This window comes from Nasonia vitripennis, chromosome 1 (assembly GCF_009193385.2).
Source record: "Nasonia vitripennis strain AsymCx chromosome 1, Nvit_psr_1.1, whole genome shotgun sequence".
Taxonomy (NCBI): Eukaryota; Metazoa; Arthropoda; class Insecta; order Hymenoptera; family Pteromalidae; genus Nasonia; species Nasonia vitripennis.
The window spans coordinates 36,443,156-36,463,884 of NC_045757.1; the positions used below are offsets into that span (position 1 = coordinate 36,443,156).

Here is a 20,729-nt window from a genome sequence, read left to right on the forward strand (position 1 = left end):
GAGCCGTCGAGCCTTGAGAAACTCTCTTGACGCTTGAGCGCTTTTATCGAGAGGGAAAAAATAATGCGTTTATGTATTCCTAGGCTATCTCTCGTATTAAAAGGAGTGTAGTGGCAGAGCCGATGGAGAAAAAGTCGCGCGACGGCTGGTTCACATACGCCCCGATAGCATTAAAGCCGGCGCGCGGCCATTATAAGAGAGAACGACGCGCGATAAAGAAAAGCCATAGGCGCCGCGTCGCAATAAAAAATCACGACGTTTGAGAAGCCGAGTCTGTGGTGTGCGCGGATAGAGAAAGAGAAAAAGGAGCTTATTCGATCTCGAGGTAACGGCCTATACGAGACAGAGCGAGTAAATCAGTCGGGGTATTGCGTTGCGTCTGCGCGTATGAATAATGGGAAATACATAAAGAGAGAGACAATTTTTAGTTTCGCGCCAAGGCCAGCTTCCAAAATGATACATCCGAGTATATGTATACACGCTCGAGGATATCGATAGTAAAGCGGGAGGATAAAAGATGTACGCGCAAAAGTTGCAAAAACGCAAACTCTCGTCAAGGCAGTTGCTGACGTCGTAGATGTCTATACAGGGCGCTGATGTGCGTGGGAGATCTCGCGAATTTTACGATACCGGTCCGAATCACCGCCAAAGGAACGTGTTAATTCTCAACACGATCGAACGATCCAGCGATCGATAGACTCTGTTTGCGCAAAGTTTCTCTCAGCGGAGTATAGCTTTCGAAAACCATAAAAATTGCGCTACCACAAATTTCTCCCAACACGTATTCTGTGCATCGAGGTGCTAATCACGCGCGAAAATTATTACTCGCTAAAAGGGTACTCGCCACACACACACACACACACACCCACACATACAGTTCGATTCCGCAAATCTAGCGTTAGAAATCTCCTGTATCCCACATCAGGTTCTCACCTGCGAGTGTCTTCTTCTAAAAATAGTCCGCATCGTGTGTGTTCCGAACGGCTAATAGAAGAATTAGGCAACGACTCGCGTCGGGATTTTAGTGTCGGCAAACATCACGAAATTAAAATATCTCTCTCTTGCATACGCGTGTACCGTATGCGCGAAGAGTTGCCGAGTGCAAATTACACATCGGTGCGAGGTCGCGCATGTGTCACGCTTGAAGGATCACCTTCGATTTAACGCGCGTCTCTGTGTGTTTCATATGTTATTATATACACCACACGCCTCCCACAGCAACATTCTCTCGTTTTCGATGAATAGAGACGCAGCTTCGTTTTCTTTTTCACGCATCAGTTTCGGCAATGAGCCGCCGCCAGGATAATTATAATGATAATATTCCGTTACGAAAATTTCGCGCGTTTTCGCGGCTCTCGCGGAGAGCAAAAGAGAACTGGTTTGACGGGTATGTATACGACGGCTACTTACAAATTATCCGCGGCTCGAAAAATTTACACCCGTCGTTCCTTTGCATAACATAACGCGCCGAGAGGAGAAAGAGAGAAAGAGAGAAGAAAGCTTGAGAAAAATCAGCGATCGGGCCACCCATCGGCGCAATTAGCGCGACAGCGCGCCAATATAATTCGACGGGGGAGGGACTTGGAGGCCCGTCCAATCGTCGGCCGTCGGGCTAATTAGCCGCAGCGCGATATGCATCGACCGTGACCCGGACGCCCGATAGGATACCAGTGTGTGTGCAGCCGAGTTACGCGTCGAGCGTGACCGATACGGCGGACGTTTGAATTTCCCGCCAAAAAACGCGCAGGGATCCACGCCCAGAGAGCCTCATTAGCCGCATAAACCTGCGGACATATATAAAAGCTCTTCTAAGCCTTGGGATCTCCTCCTTTTGTCCAATAAAATCAAAGGCCGATAAATACCCGCGTCGATGCGGGTGGGCCGACTCATTTCTTAATTAGGTGCAGAGCGCACTTTAGGCCCGCGGCTGCACCCGCGCAATAAACCAGAAGCGATCTCGCGGCACTGCCCACTACACGGATGCTTCCGTAAACGTTCGATTCCGAAGCTCGATCTAGCCCTTCCAGAAGCTTTCTCAGCCGAGTACAAGACGGTCGTACGAAGTAGGGGGACGTTCCATCGAACTACGTGCCCAGCTTCGCGTCTCCGGCGACTCGGAGAGAGTAATGCTCCTGTTTACTCCCGGAACCAAAGCTGGAAAGCTCCGTGAGCAGAGGTGCATCGGATGCACACGTCGACGGGCCTCCGGGCGCGATTCGGCGTCATTACTCCCGAAAGGGGCGGCATATCGTTTGCATTTCTGATCAGCCGCGGCGGCGCCCCGAAATATCTCTCCACCTTCCAAGCGCTATATATCGATTAATTGGACACACACCGCAGAGCGCTCGCGGCGCCTAAGATGTTGACTTCATTGCTGCGTGATTTACACCTTTGTTTTCGAGAGATTGTTTTGTGATTTGAATACTCCGCAAATTGAGTTATTTATGCACTACGGGCGATTATTAATTCGTTTTTTACAGTCGAGCATCTCGTGCGTAACTAGAAACGTTCTTGTCTAAATTGCGTCCGACGCTTTTTTTTCCTCGGAAACTGATTCACGGCGCATTCCGTGTCGGAGCTCGACGATGAGCGGAAAATATTATAAAGTAAAGAAAAAAACAAAAATCGCGGCTCGCGCGCGGTAGCTTAAACACGGCATTATTTATGTAATAAGCCATTCGGAATTTCCTCCGGGTAATGAAACAGCGAGACGACCATTTTAATGACCTCGCTTCGATTATATCCCAATGCATATTGATGAATCTGCCGCTGCTCCTCCTCTGCACACCAGCGGCCAATTGATTTGCCAGCTAATTGTGACTAACCGGTCGCCCCTCTTCTAAGACTCATCCTTTTTTTTCTTCGCTATACTCATCATCTGGTGGACCAGTATATACTGCGCTCTTTGCCGTTATCGCGGGACCAGGCGTGGATTATTATCGCGTTTCGATCGGAGGAAATGTATTAATTAGAAGCGTTTAATAAGTTTGCAGAGCTGATGATTTTTTGCGTGCAAGTTAATCGAGTTTCTGTAATAGTGGCGCCTTCTCTGACCCGATTACGCCATGGCGTCGAGATGATTATTCAATTTTGTTTTGATTTGCTGCGTTATCGCTATGTGCGGTCGATTTTCATCGTTTCATTCTTTTCCTCGTACACATTTTGCAAAACACGCTTCATCATACTTTGTATTTCCTTGTTTGGCTATATAACTCTTCGCATTCTTCGGATGTGCGCGCGCTGTGTAATGTTGTGAGAAAGAGCGTAATCGTCGCGCATTGTTTTTTGTTTATAAGCTCGATTACGCGAGAGCGAAAGCGTCGAGTTATATAATCGCGGATAAAGTGCGTATCACGGAAGTATATGCAAAACCGAGCATCCCGAGCAAAACACTTGTCCTACAATATAATGCGTCGTAATACAGCCGGGCTAGCATGAAATCCACTCGGCTCGAAAGTTAATCGGGCTGTCGGTGCCTGTTTGGGAAAATCCGATGCGACGTAAAGACATTAACGCGGGGCGGACAGTCGCAGCCGCTTCTCTTTATATCCTTTTCTCGTATAACACATATAGAGTCGCTCACCGGGGGATACATACGCCGCGCGTACAAGCGCGTGTCACTCGAGGATTTTTTCGCTCCTTTCCTTTCCTTTTCTTCTTTCCTCCTCGCGGCGAGCCAGCCGAGTGTGTTTAGCCGGGGATAAGCCGCGTGCGAAGCGATTCGCCGCTACAAGTGGCTGTACTTTTTTTTCACTTTATTTTTCCACGGCGATGGGATCTTGTTATTTTTGAATTTTTAGCAGAGCGAAATAGAATCTCGACCCTAATCCGCAGCGTAGCAGCTCTTCTTCCCAATTACACTCCAGGCTCGTCGATGTCATCGCGTCAAAACAGCGTCAGCTCTCGAGTGCCTCGCGGCCGGTCCCTGACGTTTTATCAATTATACATACCTATGGCAAAGAATGTCAAGAGTCGCTCAAAGCTGTCAATCGCGCAACGCCGTCTCTGTGTGTTTGCGCCTCGCGACCTGGAAATGAAAAAATCGTCGGGGAGAGAGAGAGAGAGAGAGAGAGAGAGAGAGAGAGAGAGAGAGAGAGAGAGAGAGAGAAGAAAGGGCGATAATGGATAATCGCCCTTATCGGATCGCGTACGTGTGTACGCGCGATCGATCGAATTCAGAGCTTGCTGGCGGTGTGTATAGATACGGTATTGTGGGTCAGTCGAGATAATGCATAGCGCGAGAGGTTGACGATCCATCGAAGAATTTTCCTTATTCATCGTTATTTTTCAAAATAACGCGTTAAACTCGTTCCGAGAGAGACTCGCGGACGGTTTGCCGGAAAGGAGTAATAATAGAAAAATTACCATACGTGAATAATTCATAAATATTCGCCGCGTTGATTAGAAAAAAAAATATCAGTGGCGCTTAATCGACGCCTGCGAACTTAGTCATCGTCGCCGTGACACACGTCGAGTGTCGTTACCACGAAATTCCACTTACTTTTGTCGAAGCTCTCTTTCCTACTTTTTTCGCAAGTCCCCCGCACATAAACATTCGATAATCGCGCGCTTTTTCTTCCCCTCAGGTTGACGACCCACATCGGCGCGCTTCACCGAAAAGCGTCTCAGCCCTCACCATCAGCTCCTCTCGTTTTTTGCTTCGATACTCTCGCTGCCCATAACAAACTCGCGCTTGCCATGAGCATTCTGCAAACACACACATGCGCGCGGAGGGCGTGAGTCAGAGAGAAAGAACTTAGTCATATGAAACTGGCAAGTGTGCGCGCCTGCACGAGCGGAGAGAAGAATCCGCACAAGAGCGGCGCGAGTCGCACTTTTAGGGCGCTTCTCTTCTGCCTCGGCTATATAGAGGCAATACGAGCCGCCTGCTTTATCTTTGCCAGTCTTCGGATCGATCGTAGCGTTGCCGGAGACACACACATGCGCGTCGTGATATGTGTACACTAGTTGTATATTACAGCGACGATTGACCACGACACTGCTCCGGAGAATCGCGCGAAGATCGGCTTACCGACGCGAGATTCGTCATCGTTTGTTTACACTTTCTCGGCGAATTTTCATAAGCTTCGCGGCTTGTTTGGCACGCCTCGAAGCGCGTTCACGCAGTCACGCGCTTTCCTGGTATTATACGATTAGGCCTCCGACCTTTTTTCACGCGCGAACTGCGCAGCGACTCTTTCGTGCGGATATTTTGGCTGACCATCGCGATTCTCCTATCACTGGATGTTTCGAGACCTTGTTGTGCGAACTGCTCGAGAAAGCAAATCTTTTAAACACTGTTTTACTCGGTACACAATATGTCGACGCTGTTTTCCGGCGAGGGGCGGCCGTGAAACAGGAGCTTAACAGCTTCGCCGTCATATTCCCCTTTCGCACATTTCAACCGCCGCCTTCGCATACGTGATCCGACGGGCAAACACGCGCGTACCGCGCGAGGATGCATTATCCTCTCCCGTGTCCCTCTCGCTCCGGCTTTTTCGGTAATGCTAGACACGATTTTATTTATAAACCGCATCGCGGCAAAATTTTCTCCAGCGAAACGAGAAATTCCGATGACATCGGTCTTGCATCGCAGAGCACGGAGTATATTTTCGATACCTATCGGCAAATGGATCGAGCGGCGCCGATCAGCCGGACGACGTCTTGAGAGAGAGAGAGAGAGAGAGAGAGAGAGAGAGAGAGAGAGAGAGAGAGAGCGAGAGAGAGAGAGAGAGAGAGAGAACTCGTCGCCACGATAGTATAGCCGCTCGGTGGCACACACGTAAGCGTGCGCGCTGCATTCCGCCTTGTTTATACCGATGCAGGTTTGCGCTCGCGATGCTTAATTGGTCGACGGCTGATGCTGTAGCGGCTTAGAGTCTCTCTCGTCGATTTTCGTCCGCGGATGCGAATAAAAAAGAGTCGTGGCTTTGATTGCGCTCCGCTGATGGACTAATAAAAATTTCGCGCTCGTTATCTGCGCGATCGCCGATAAATCATAACTCCGCCGTGAGTGTGTGTATGTGTATAAATAAACAGAGAGAGAGAGAGAGAGAGAGAGAGAGAGAGAGAGAGAGTCTCGTCAGGGGAATCATCTCTTATTATAATAAAACGGAGATTTACGGGCCAGCTCGTTACTCACTTATTGCGTTAAGTTTACGGGTTTTTTAAGTGCCGCGCTTGATAAAGCTACTCGATTGAAATTCCTCACTTTGTCTTGCGGTATCTTGACGACGACGACGACGACTAGTTTTTCCATTATCGCGCGGATGTACGGAACGAATTCCGTAAAACTCAATTAAGCTGGCGCGCGCTACGGCGACGACTTTCCAGCAGCCGAAATCTACGACGAGGAAAGGAGTGAAATGGAAATGAAAAGCGTGTACGGGACGGAATGAAGAGAGGAGATAAAGAGTGTGGGAAAGCAAACGGGAGAAAGGTGTCCAAAGAAGTTTTTTTGATTTGGTTAAACAAAAGTCGAAGCAGCGGGTGCTACGGTGGAATCGGTTGTAAATCATAAGTAACACGGCGGAACCGTTTTCGTGAAAATGAGAAGGATTTACGAGGGTGAAAAAAGAACAGGTCCAAGAAGCAACAAAAAATCGAAACACCTGATCCTTTTTGTTTCAAGGTGAATCCCGCCCAGCGAGAAGTATTAACAAAAACATCTGCGTTCGAAAATTATTCTCTACTAGCTTATACTTAAACGACGAAGGGAGAGCCTCGTCGAGAGACACGATGAGAGGGCGGAGGAAGAAGCGGGCTCGATGACACTGGATCATGCGTCGCGCCTTGCGCTCGTCACAGGATCTCGTCCGGTGATTCATGCTTCCTCTATAACTCTCCCCTTTCGTCTTATCTCTCTCTCTCTCTCTCTCTCTCTCTCTCTCTCTCTCTCTCTCTCTCTCTCTCTCTCTCCTTCGAGCCGCTTCGTGTATGCACAGGAAGATGAGCTTTCAGCGTTTATTGTTGCGCAATCGGTCATCGAGCGTGTGGCAGCTGTCATTCATCAGATCCTCGTCTCCGATGCCTCCGGCTTTTTGTGCTTCTGAATCAGAGTCCTCGGCTGTGTATGCGACGTTTAGGGATCATATAAAAAAGCGGAGACTCATTTTATTCTATTTGGCTGGTGCAGTAGCGAGTTCAAGGCTGTACTGTTGATCATAAGGTTAAGAGGATTTGATGACGGGTGAAAATTCAGTTTACGCTGCATAGATTTGAATAATGAATATTTTATTTTTACTACGGGATTTGAGTTCGGATTGTCCCGCTGATGTATCGTCGTTTTGATATCGTGACTGATGAGCGGTGAGATTCATGGTGTATACGTGCATTACAAAAAATAAGTTGAAAAACATTTATTTTTGCTCTTGATGTGAGCCAACTCCAAACCCGATTCCTGTAAAAAATATAATCCGTTAAATCGACCGGAAACTCGTCCAGCGTAACCCCACAAAAAATACAGAGTGTCACCCTCCGCCTCATCATCATCATCATTATTCTCATCGTCATGACGATCGCCGAGGGTGTGTTTCTCCTCCTCTATAACTCGCTCTTGTTGGGGCGCGTGCACCACGGCACCACGCGAAAATCTCTTGCCGGGCTTCCCTCCTTGACGGCCGATACACTCCCGCGTAATCGATACTTGGACGTCGAGGCGCAAAAACCGAGTGTATACTCGCGGGGAAACCAAGTCGAAGGTGAGAAACACAGGCAGAGAGATTAGACTTCACTACGTCGCACAAAGACGACGCGCGGAACTGCGCCGATAAACTTCGCACGATAGCGCTCGATTATGCATGTCGTTCGAATTCGGGATAGAGGCGGTCGGAGAAAGTACCGAGACGGGGAAAAAAACTAATCAGCATCATAATCGGACGCGAATGTGGCCCGTGACTAATGCGACCCCCATAAATATCGGAGCGTTCGAGGCACCTTTCATCGCCGCAAAAAAAGGACTAGCGCATATTTCGCCACCAACGTAGTCGAATTGAGTTTGCAACTATTAGGATATGGAGAACTACGATCGAACTGCTGACGGGACGATTAAAAATTAGCTCTCATTTGTATTATATAGCGTCGTTTTCGGCGCGCGCGCGTCAAAGCCCTATGGCGAAATTGAAATATTTTTCGTTATGAATGACCAGATTATGCCGGCTTTTCGCCGCGCGGCAGACAGATATTTCACCGGCTCTTTATGATAATGAGCGGTGATCAATTATAACCGCGTTTATTATGATCTCGGGCTTGCGTAATTACTCGCGCGAACGTATAAATACTTATACTCTTTTTTCTGACTACCACAAAGGAATCTTCCGTTGGACTCCGTTCCTTTTTTTTCGCGAAGAAAAGTACAGTTGGCGAAAGCAAACGTATAAGTATAATAAAAAACGTCTCCATTGAGGCGTCCCGCCTTCTTCTCATAACCGCAGAATTTACAGCCTCTCTTCCTCTGCGACTTGGAGCCTCCGGAAAAGTCACCTGGCATCGGAGGGGAGCGGGCGCATTGAATGCGACAATAACGCGCGTAGCCGAAAATTCTCTCTCTCTCTCTCTCTCTCTCTCTCTCTCTCTCTCTCTCTCTCTCTCTCTCTCTCAACGCGACAAATCACCCGCTACAATAGCCAGCAGCGGTTGTAAATCTCGCTAACGTTCAACAAATTGACAAGACTGGCCGGTAATGGCTATTTATGCGCGCGCGCATGGGGGTCGATATACACGTATACGCGCTGCGGTGTGTGTACATAAATATGCTTGTTTGGAGAGAAGCGGGATGCGTTCTATTCTGCGGTGAAAGTTTATGGCGCAAACGGATTTTCCTCCTTGGGTGGCTACCACCGCTATAACGTTTGGATAAACGCACAGGAATGTTTATCAATATAATTATTTCACTCTGCATTACCTCATCACTCGGCGAAACCTTGACGTCGATACGCACATCAATCGCGACTCCGCTCAAAGTGTCTTTTCCCGCTAGTCCTTCAACTCGCCGCGTCAAGTGGTCGCGTCGCACGCCACATAATTTTGGCGCCTTCGCAGATCGCAGGTCAGTTCCGTCATCCGTAGCACTGTAGAAAAAAACTCGTCGCAAAGCGGCGTTTTTCTTCCGCTCGAGCGCGCGCGCGCGGCGTCGCGCCGTCCCCCCACTCCGGCCTCCCGGCGGCCACGTGAGCTCACGCCGGGGTGTCATTCTGCTCGGCCGCCGCCGCTGGACTATATACAACATGCCGGAATTGCCGGGCCGGCATTCGACATCGGACCGGCGCGCTGCTCCGTTGTGTCGTCGCGTCTTTTGTGCAGTGCTGAGTCTTGAGGGGAGAAAAACAGCCGCCGCTCTGCTCTGCACTGGTCGATCGGAGAAAGGTTGTTGTTGTGCGCGAAAGTTTTGCATATACCATACGCACGTGAAAAGTTGTGTGAATTATTCATGAGTGCGTCGCGACAGCTGCCGCAAACTACTTGTGTATGTGTATGTGCGCGCGCGCGGCTCGAGAAAATTAGCGCTAATACAATGCCGAGGAGTGTATAATTTTCGAAGTGTCGCGAGAAAGTTCGAGTCATCCCTCATCTGTCCGATGCTTATCCGGAGGAGCGGAAGATCGCGCGAACAAATAGAGAACACGATGCTCCAGTAGTATGGGAAAAGGCCTCAACCCCTAAGGCAAGGGCGAAAGTGAAAGTCATCGGCTTTGTATCGCGTGCTCAGAGATTAGCATCGCCGAGACGATGATGACAATGCGGCGGTGCGGTGAGCCAATGCCTCAGTGCTGCAGTGAGAGTGAAGAAGTGTAACACACTAGCGACGTAATCCATTACGAGAGAGAGAGAGACGCAGATGTAAATTGCGGTGCGATAAGGAGAAGTGATTCAGAGGCGCAAAAATTTTTTTTTTAATTAGTCAGCCGAGACAGATAACGCGCCCGCTTGCGTGTATCATCATCTGCCTTCTCGTCCATCAAAGCCGAAACACCGACTCATCTAAAGCCGCCATAAAATATTGATAAGGGACTCGGCGCGCGGTTTGAGGAAACGTCGAAAAAGCGTGATTTCGAGCTCGTAAATAATAATCGCTCGTTGCTCACCGATATCCGGCTCCGGACTGTGTCGACGCGCAAAGTGAGGAAGTATGATCAGAATCTGGGATGAGGTGGACTCGCAGTTATGTTACTGGTGATCTTGTGCCGAGGGTGAGTTTTTTGGGACAGAAGAGAAATCAATCGCTATAACTGTGTCGTTGAACTCTCGATCGCATAAACACGAATGGAATGCAGCGATCTAATTACAATCGCCTTTCGTAAATGAACAATATCGTCTCTCGCGAGCCCATAAACGCGCGCGTAGACGCAAATATTTATTTACTGCACTTTCGCGATATAAATTATCGGAATTCCGCGCACCTCTTACGTCCGTCGATCGGCAAACAAAAACACATACAGAGTCTACTACGATACAGCGTATTCTCGGAAAAATAAAAACATCTCTTGCATAATGTTCTTCATAATACGGCATATCGTGTGTATTATTTGAAGACGAGTACACAGTTACGCTCAGTAGTGTAATAATTCCTCCTGCTCTGGAAAGTACCGCGGCGGCGATACCGGATTCAATTTTCAAATGCGTGCGCTTAATCAAGCGTCGTCACGCAAAAATTTACTCTCGCCCTCGTCGCGCGAATATTCCCCTCATGCATCAACAATTACACACCCTTTCTGGATTTAATTCGATTAGTCCTGCCCGTATACCGTTGTTTTTCACCGCGCGCGCGCGCACGAATAAATCTTGAATTATTTTTCAAAGCGGAGGCGCAGACTCTTGCCACGGACTGTCCGTTTGATTTGACTTTAATGAACTTCGCGTGTGCGCGAGATACACACGCGGGGGCCGAGTTGGGCGCGCGCCACTTCCACGAACTTCGGTTCGCCACACCCGAGCTGAAAAGTGTCGAATAAAATTATCACTCCTTAATTAACGCTCGACGCTAATGAGCCGCTGTCCGATTGTTCGCCGCTCGTACTACTCGCTCCCGTGTACGTGAGTGTGTGTTTATATACATGCATAGGCTTCTGCTTCGTAAATCACTCGCGCTTATATTGTTCGCGCGGTGTAGCTTATTATTTCAGCCGCGATAACCAGTTTCGTCGGCCGATTAACCATCGTCGTCGAGCTGATGGACTGTGGAATGTAGACCATATAATATTCTTATGCTCCAAACAAAAACTCCAAGCGAAAACTCATCACGAGTCTGAGAAACAAACAGCATCAGCTCCTGTAAACACCCGGCCAACATTACTGTCGCGCGACTCGCGCGCATACCTGCGCAGCAGAAAAGTCGAGCGAGCGAGAGAGAGAGAGAGAGAGAGAGAGAGAGAGAGAGAGAGAGAGAGAGAGAGAGAGAGAGAGAGAGAGAAGGAGCGAGCTACTGCGAGCATAGTAGCGCGGCTCCGATTTATGCGAGAAAGGCGATTCTGCAGTCGGGGCGTGTGTGCGCCGTTGCCCACCTTCTCTCTCTTACTCCCTTCCGTCTGCTGCTGCAGTTCTCCTCCTACCGGCGGCGGCGGCTTTTCTTTAAAGTCTCAAATTGAATGATGCTTGACGCGCTTTGCCGAGAAAGCCGGGAATTCCGGTGCGTTTTGTTTTCAAAATAGAGAATATTGTCTTATAATTGCGTATCCACAGCGCGCTCACGATATTATTGTAATTATTCCCACTTGTTTGTCCGAGCGAAGCCTATTCTCTCGGTGCAGCGAACGCGGTAAAGGTACACACGCACACACTTGCACACGTCGCGGCAATTAAACCTCGCGGTAACTTGAGCTGCGCTCAAAGAAGCAGGGCGCGTATTACGATTTGATGTATACGCCTTCCCCTCTCTCTCCCCGCCGATGATAAATGCGCCCGAGTGTTTTCCAGAGAGTGAACGGCGCGCGGAGGAGAATTCGCCGTCACGGCGTAGCGACGATGATTTATCCGCGGGATCCCCCGGATTTTCTTCACAGTGTAACGCTCTGCTCTGAATTTCGAGATCGTATGTGTGCTCTAGTGGTGGATCGGTCCGTTATAACGTCCACGCACGCGGTGAGCAGAGTTGCGTAATATAACGATAACACTCGACCGCACGCGCGGGAAATAGTATACGAGTGTACATACCTGTAGGACGTATGCGCATGTAATGCGCGATGGCTTGGGTTTCTTATTCTGAGTAGCTTCGCGTGTCGATGCGAAGATTTTCGAATAAGCGTCATTTCGGCTGGTGGTATCGTTTGTAGTCTCACGGATATTATCCTGTAAACTCTCGTCTCGCGTGTTCAGCGCGTGTCCTTTTAATAAACAGCGGTGAAATCGATAAATCTGCAGCGGCGGATTTATCACCGGCGATAATTATTTTAAATGCTCGAGAGAGCCTCTCTCTTTCAGGCCCTTGATAGATGCGATTTTAATGCAGTCCCTGCTCTTGCTTGTTTCAGGTTACCACAGCTTGCCGTCTTAGCGAAGATTTTGTGCCTCCTGATGGTGAGTATAAAAGCAAATTTGTACTATATGCGACACTTTCACTCGCGTCTGTGTTTTTATAGCAAAAGTATAACCGAGACGAATGATTCGCGGGTGAAAATCCATTCGGAAATTAATCATGCCCGGATTTATGGAGTGTGAAACTCTTGGGTATAGGAAAGTATACCGACGCGAGCAGGGAGATTAGATATCGAGGACGACGTGACGAATCGCGCGCTGCACTTGCTTAATAGCCGCTGCCGCATTTTGCGGCGGTTTCCTCGCTCTCGACCTGATTATGCGCGTATACCGATATCGTTTTGACTCGACGGTCATCGAATTATTGTTCGCGATCATATACGTATAAATAAGCGGCTCACGTCGCATTAGGCGAATACTGTATAACGAAGTCGTTTCGCCACACGGAGCACATCGGCTCCCCCGAAACATAATTTACGGCGTAATGACATAATGCCGCTCGCAAAGTATGATAAATCGGCGGAATATACAAACACAGGAGAGTCCTCGCGATATTATAAATTTAATCGCTAGATCATTATTCAGCGATAATCGGGCGGCTTATATAGCCCGGCACCGACTGACCCTTATATTACGAACCGCCAACAAATGTCCCCGAAATTTATCGCGCGCGGCGAGCCACCACCCGGTATGTTTAATTATTTATCGAATCGGGCCGCTACGAAGGCGAGAGTAGCGTGTATGTTTCGTTTATTACTAGCTATACCCGAAGAGTGAGAGAGAGAGAGAGAGAGAGAGAGAAAAAGGCCCCCCAACCGTATACTCATTTGAATAATACGCGATTCGGATCTTGCTCTCGAGCTTGCATGGACGACGACAAAGAGGAGGGCAGTGGGTTAAAGCTGGATTTTTTGCTCGACTATATCGGGCCATCTGCGACTTTATGGGGACTTTTTACGACACGACTCTACTATGTAACGAAAATCGGTATTATAATATTCTCGAGCGAAGAAAAGCGACGGAACGAGAAAAGTCCCATGATAGCCGACGAGCGATAAACCATCGACGAGACGCGCGACAATTTTTTCGGAAGTCCCCCGCGATTCGACAAATTTCGATATCGCGCGCCGATCGAAAATTCCAGTCGCTTATAGGCATAGGGAAGAAGACGGAGAAGAAGAAGGTCGAGAGCGACGCGTGCAAAATTATACAGTCAGCGCGGAGGGCTCGCGTGAGCGACGAGATGATTTAATCAATATAAGTGTCGAACCTGTTTCGATTTAATAGTGCCCGATAAATTCGATACGAATACGGCTTTTTCTCTTCTCTGCTCGCTCTCCGCGGCTGAAGAGAAGCAGCTCATTTTTTAATCACATAAATTGTCTTTTGTCGGCGTGTCTTATCTCGGCCGGGATAACGTATGGTTCTCGTCCTTCGTCTCGTTTTTTTCTGCCGGTACACGCGTGTGTGTCGCCGTCGTCGTCGCGCCAAGAAATATATAGTACTCTAATTCGCCCATGAAAAATGTCGTCGATCTGCGAGCGGTTTTAATCGGTTATTCGGATGATTTATGGGCCAAGGTTATTTATACAGTGGATTCATTAGTACCAGTATTAAATGGACGCGGAATGAACATATCAAGCTAATCCAGATTAAAAATACGTACATCGATAAAAGAGTAATGATTTGATTTACAGTCGCTAATGCATGCGAGCGCATATCGCGTGTAAAAATAATTTATTAACTTTCTCGTAAAAGTGGCCAATTACTTTATTTTCAATCGCCGCGCGACTATTAAACGCCCATATTTTTTCCTTCCGGCACTAAATCGCCGTTAAAGGTCGCTCTCGCATTCACACTCTCTTGATTAATATGCGCTTATACCGCCGCAGCTCGCGTTATATATTATCAAGATTTTCACGGAGCCGTATATGAGAGAGACAGTCGCGACGGCGTGTGTGTGTACTTTATCGGGGGCCCTACGGGGAAAATCGTCGCAGTACAATTTGAAACAGAAATTTCGCACAGCCTCGCGATTAATGGAGACACGCGTGCGTGTAATAAATCCACACAGAGTCTGAATCTTAATTTATAATTAAGCGCCGTTATGTGCGATGAAGAAAGCCGGGCGCCTACACCTATGGGCATGTGTGTAACGGGTCGTGCGCGAATAAATTATTCGCGTTTTTCGGGGGGTGACGTCTCAACTGCGCGGGTCGTTCGACGCAAATTGAGTCTTTGTCGGTTTTTGATGCGATCTTTAATCGATTCCTCGGTTTCGGAATTCGAAAAATCTTTCGGGCTCCTCGTTTAAACGAGAGTGAAAGCTCGCTGTGGGTTCCTTCGAAGCAGTCGTAAGAATCTATCGCCAAAAGAGAAAGGCTACTCGATCGAATTTTATTTTCCCCGCAGAAAATTGGGTTTACTGCACACCCTTTCGAAAACAACATGTATCCCGAGCTCGCATAATGCGTTTTATCCCCGATAGATTTACACACATACACACAGAAAGAGACGATAGTAGTCAGAGAAAGCTTCGCGCAAATAGTACACGAAACGTCGGGAGCAGCGAATTGTGTCGCGCGAATCGACCGTAAAAGCCGCGCGTCTCTCTCTCTCTCTCTCTCTCTCTCTCTCTCTCTCTCTCTCTCTCCATCGTAACGACGTCGTTGCTGCCGGTCGTCGAACCTTCCGCGCTTGCGACTCGCCCTGTGCCCCGAAAAGTTTACGGGTTATGTGTGCAGCGCGCGCTCGGGGATCCATCGATCCGCGAGCCCGAGCAGAAAACAGCGAAGCGCGAATACGGAGCCGGAAAGGCTAACGAATTGCCCGGATTTTCGGGATTATGTGGCTCGCGCTCGCGGGAATTTTTAATACGCGGAGCGAACGCGTACGAGGATTTTTCCATAAGGGATGGTTATGCGCCGGTCGTTTTGGGTGTGTTGAACCGGCCGAGTTATTGCTTTTATAGATGTTGGATATTGAGATGTGCGATATGATTTCTGTTGTGCAGGTGGTGATGTGCGGGGCGGTGCCGTCAACGGTGCGCTCCGTGAGTCTTTACTCGACTTGCAGCAGAGGCAATGTTACCGTGCACGGACGCACGGTCAAATCCACAGTGCGCAATGAGCATAATGCACCCTATCGTAAGTATACCCATCATCTTTCTTTATAATATTACGTAACCGCGTTAATTATACGAACCCGCCGATATTCTGATAAATCGACGTATACAGTCATCCACAGACATCCGTACACCTGCATAATATTTGTCTATAATAGGTTTCGCACACGAAATTCAATTTCATCTCGTTCGCGATGAGATACGACGCTAATTAAGATAATCATAACTCAGCGAGCGTCTCGACGATCTTCCGGAAATCTGAATTTTTTCAACCAAACCAGACGAGCCTGATGAATATTCTAATCGCTCTCGCTCGGCTGACTATTCGATTTCTTTTCTCGGAAATCCTTCGGCGCGTGTATAATCAATTAACGAAAATCCACGCGGCTTCGATACGGCTCTCTCGCGCTCGATGCTTTCCTCCGAGATTTACGGCTGGAGACACTTTGTCGAGCATCGCGTGCTCGCTCGTCACGCGTCCCCGTGGCTTTTATTTACGGCTCTTCTCCGCATAAATGAGCGGCGACTATACTTTTTTCTTTTTAATCGACACTCGGCGTTAAAAAGATGTGTGCCTCTAATCGAACGAATTTGTCCGGGCATAACTGTTAAGTTGAAAAAATGCACTACGGCGGATAATCGACGGTAGAAGAGAAAACACTGGACGTGCCGCGAAAAATACGTATAAGGTGAGCGAGAGTGAGTATGGCGAGGCGTTTGAACGCCCTACGCCGATTAGCATAGAAATGCAATCGTAAAAAGCTCGCTACACACACTTTCGGTTTGTCGCATGCCAGCGTACATCTCTCTCTCTCTCTCTCTCTCTCTCTCTCTCTCTCTCTCTCTCTTTATTTTTTTAGGTGAACCACGAGAGCGACGACGGCCTCGAAAACACGGAAGTCTCGCAGGGGATACTTTGCATTTACGGTCGCGAGCGTAGAGTTCGTAAGAGAGAGAGAAAAAAGGACCGAGAGCAAATTGCCTCTCGGTCTCATTAACGCACTCATTTGGTCGCTGTGGTTATCGGCGTTGAGAATAGGCTCGATGAGTCACTCGATTTGGAATATCGTAACTGTAAACACACGCGAGCGATATGCTTACGCAATAGACAGAAAAAAATGTAGCTGTATGAAACTACAAAAAAAACTCCTAGACACGAGGAATGTTAATGTTTAAATGAGCCTTCGGAAACAAAGGCTGCCGGGGACATTAATATTCGATTCTGCGAATCTGCATCCGGCGCCGAAGGATCGATAAGCCGACGAGAGTACGAGAGTCTCGACCCCCGCAGAGAGAGAGAGAGAGAGAGAGAGAGAGAGAGAGAGAGAGAGAGAGAGAGAGAGAGAGAATCCTCGGAACGCGCCGCGCAGCAGCAGCCCTTCTAATCGCTTTCTTCGAGGCACGCGAATTCCCGCGCTGACAGGTCGGCTCTTCTCGATTTTTCATCCGCGATGCCATGCTTCCGATCCGTAATAATAGTTTACGGTTTGCATCGGAGACAACTGTGAGAAAGGAAGACTCCGAGTCTGGCCGCGATAGACAATGGGAGGAAGAAACGAACCAGCCGTTCGTTTAGGTGCTAATGATAGGGTCACTATACGCTCGCTCGCGCCTTCGCGCATAACAAGATCAGCCTCCTTTCTCGCCCTCCATCATTCTCCTCCCCCCTTTCCCTCCGCGAGGGCATTGATTTCTCTTTAGCTCACACCCCTCGTTTCTTTTTCCCAATTTTTATCGTACGCAGCCGCGCAGACACTCTATACGCTGTTTACCTCCGCGGCAATCTTAATTACCAACTTCGTCTCGGATTCGTATCGATACGCATCGAGAGAGAGACAGCCTGAAAAGCGCGGCGATGAAGAAGAAGTATACATAGATCGTCGCTCTCGCGTTTATATTCGCGCACGTCCGAGCCATAACACTATACGATATCGTATGAGGCCGTTCGCTTTCGCTCCAGTTACCATTATCGAACTTGGGCGCTTCCGGCGAAGACGACGACGGAACTCGCTCCGCTGTTTAATGGAGAGACGCGAGTAGGGGCTGTAGCAGCGCTTGGCTCTCTGCGCGTCTCCGTATGTAGCGCGAAAACAAGCGGTAGATCGAGTGTCGTGTTTTTTGACGAGAGGGTATTAATTCGCCCTAAGATCGGGTCATTAAAGTTTATTAACAACTTTCCGCGAGTATGATCCGCAACTTTGTTTCAACTCGGATTTTCAGCTCGATAAAACCTTATACTGCGAACTTTCGGATTTACATTTCCTCGTAAAAATTTCGTAACGACGATAATAACAGGTAGACATGACCAGAAGTATAAATCTCGGGGGTAGGTACTGCACACAATACGAGGCGCGCAGTAGCCCCTCCCAAAAAATCCGAGGCGCGCGCGCGATTAATCGGTGCCGCTTATCGTCGCTCTGCATCTATCTGCGGAGGATCTTTCTCTCTCTCTCCTACCGTTTCTCTCTCCTCCCACCCATCCATCGAGAGTCGCTCTCGCTCTCGCGCGAATAAACAGCCGTATACGCAGTGCACGGCGAGGAGAGCGACCCGTATCAAGCCGTCGCGCCGCGAAGATTAGAGGCCGTGGCACAAATGAATTAAAAGGCAATTTTAATCAAAAGCGGGGTGCCGGCTTTTAGGCGCGATTACCCCCACGATAATAACCGGGACCCGGGTTCAGATCGAGCCGCCCCCTCTTCTCTCGCTCTCTCTCGAGACACTGTAAGGATATAACTTTTGCGGAGAGCGAATCGATTTTCTCCAGCGCGAGCGGGCTAATCGAATATTCGGCTTCGATATTGGACGCCGCGCGCGCGCTTGCTTTGCGGGCTAATGATCGCCGTTCGCGGAACGGCCGAATAATATCGTTGTGTTTCAGAAGGCGCGTAAGTGGCCAATTACTCGGCTCCGAACAGGGGCGCTTCCCTCGACACGCGTCGATTTCGATGGGAAAGTCGTGGAAGCCAGTGTTATACAGTCCTCCTCTTCCCTAATTAGACGCCGCGAGTTCACCGGGAAAGACGGAGAGGAATTTTCCCCGGGTCGTCGCTCCCCGCGCGCATCACGTCCACTCTCCGCGTCCAATCAATCGCCGATAAATCAGCCTCTCTCGAACGAGAGATGATTTTTTCTCTCTGCCGAGAGCGATTAATACCTCTTTGATCCCTGCGCCCGAAGCCGACCCGACATTTTCCCGTCGATCTCCTCGCGCGGAAAAGATCCGATCGCTCGCTCTGTTTGTCTATCGCTTTTAATAATTCAGCTCCTTCATCCATCGGCATTAATCTCGCGAGTATGACACAATATTATATTCGTAAAATATTCATAGCCTACCACTATATCCCTCTTTTCGCAAACACGAAGCTCTCCAACGCGGGGTATATCGCATTACGCGGGCTCCAGTCGAGGAAAAAATAGATCATCGCGGAGCGGAGCGGCTAAACGTTAAGTCAATCAATTAATCTCCCTCTACCCCTTTTGCGATCGCAATCGATACACGTATCCCGTCGTATCGCGCTCGGACGATAAATTCAATTAGTCATTAATGGGAACTGCCATTAACGGAGCGACGGCCACGAGCGAGTAAAGGAACTCTCACGTCCCGTTAAAACGCTAACGCATCGGCGGAATCCGCGAGACAGCTTATATATATATGGAGTATATCTCGAGAGAAACTCCGGCTTTAATTATATCGCGCGGGTGCAGATGCTTCGCGCGGGTGATTATCGATGGATGGTTTATTTTTGGAGAGGAGGCGTACGCGGATTTAATCCCGTGTTTTAGTAGCTCCGACACGAGAGAACAATGGCGCGAGAATCGGTTTAGGCGGAACACGATGACATAAATTACGCAAATTGAGCAGCTTCTCTTTCGCGTATTATAATTCCGTGACGTATAATCGATGAAAAAAGTATGAAACGCACGCGGACTATGTTTAGACACGTGACGTGCGCGTACAATGTCCTATTTTTTCTAAATATAAACGTGACCGATTCGCCTTGCCGAATTGAAACATCATCGGGCGTTTCGAAAGTGCATCGCGTAACTCAATCACGAGGAAGTTTCTAAATTCGTAAATCAGCGCGATTCGGCCCGAAACATCCTCTCGGCCGCGCGCTGTGTATTTGCATAACACACGCGCGGACATTTGTTTCCATATTTATCGATCGTCAGATAATTCGTGTCCCTCAGGTATACACACACACACACACACACAGAGGAGATACACACGTCGGGATACATTCTCACGAGAGTAGAAGCAGCCCAGCGAAGCGTCCAATAACATAACTCATACACGCCGCTCGAGAGAGCGAGGAACATCTGTATTAATACGCCGGGAAAAAAGTCGAGAGCCAGAATTAAGTCCTTTCCCGAAGACTACCGCGACTTCTCTCTGTTTATTTGTCCCTCTTTCTGATCTTCCCCTTTGGGCCGGTTTTACGAGGGACATTCTCCGATTTTGACGGCAGCGGACTCCCGACCAGTCTGACCCTACGTGTACTTCTTTCGTAGGTTCGATTTTTTTTAAATAAAAATCCGATGAAAAGCGACGGAATACCTCTCGACGGTATTTTCCCCGTTGAATTTCGTAACACCTCCTTATAAAAGAAGGCAGTCAGAAAGAGAGAGAACATACCGACACACTATGCCTCGGCGCTAAATGGCAAAGTACACAGAGCGGAGGACGTCGCACTGCTGCGTGTCCCCCTCATTAGCACCGTCGGGCCGTCCGTAAAAACCTGCCGGAGGCTGTGCGCTTCTCGTTCCTGGAAGAGACACCTTCTTTTGTACCGCAGAGAGAGAGAGAGAGAGATAGAGAGAGAGAGAGAGAGAGAGAGAGAGAGAGAGAGAGAGAGAGGCTATGCAGAGTCTACGATTTTGTCGTTCGTGGAAGAGTTGCTCTCGATGCGGGGGTTCGTAGAGGTGTGAAACGTCGGAAAATCGCGATTTTACCTTTTATCAGAATATCGGTACCGTGCGAGTTACACAGCGCTAACGGTGCCTCCCCTTTGTCTGATTGCAGAAAAAATGACAACGCAGTCGGAAGATTTTAGTATGAAGCTGTACATCTTCGCGGAGAAGAGCAGACGGTACATTTGCTTCAGCAAACGGTGGAAAGTCATAGGCCTGGTAG

General features: G+C 48.7%; 1 protein-coding gene across 4 annotated transcripts in view; it reads left to right on the forward strand.

Annotated features, from left to right (window-relative positions):
- The window catches only part of LOC100678771, a 105,010-nt gene that overhangs the window by 76,611 nt on the left and 7,670 nt on the right, over nucleotides 1–20,729 (forward strand). For 3 of the 4 annotated variants that reach the window (XM_016981292.3, XM_003423778.5, XM_008217381.4), the window contains exons 2-4: nucleotides 12,465–12,510; nucleotides 15,482–15,614; nucleotides 20,619–20,725. In XM_016981292.3, the coding sequence (XP_016836781.1) occupies nucleotides 12,465–12,510; nucleotides 15,482–15,614; nucleotides 20,619–20,725 (286 nt within the window). Of the gene's footprint in view, nucleotides 1–9,297; nucleotides 10,188–12,464; nucleotides 12,511–15,481; nucleotides 15,615–20,618; nucleotides 20,726–20,729 lie in introns of those variants that run through there. The other variant, XM_008217382.4, reaches the window with a different exon arrangement.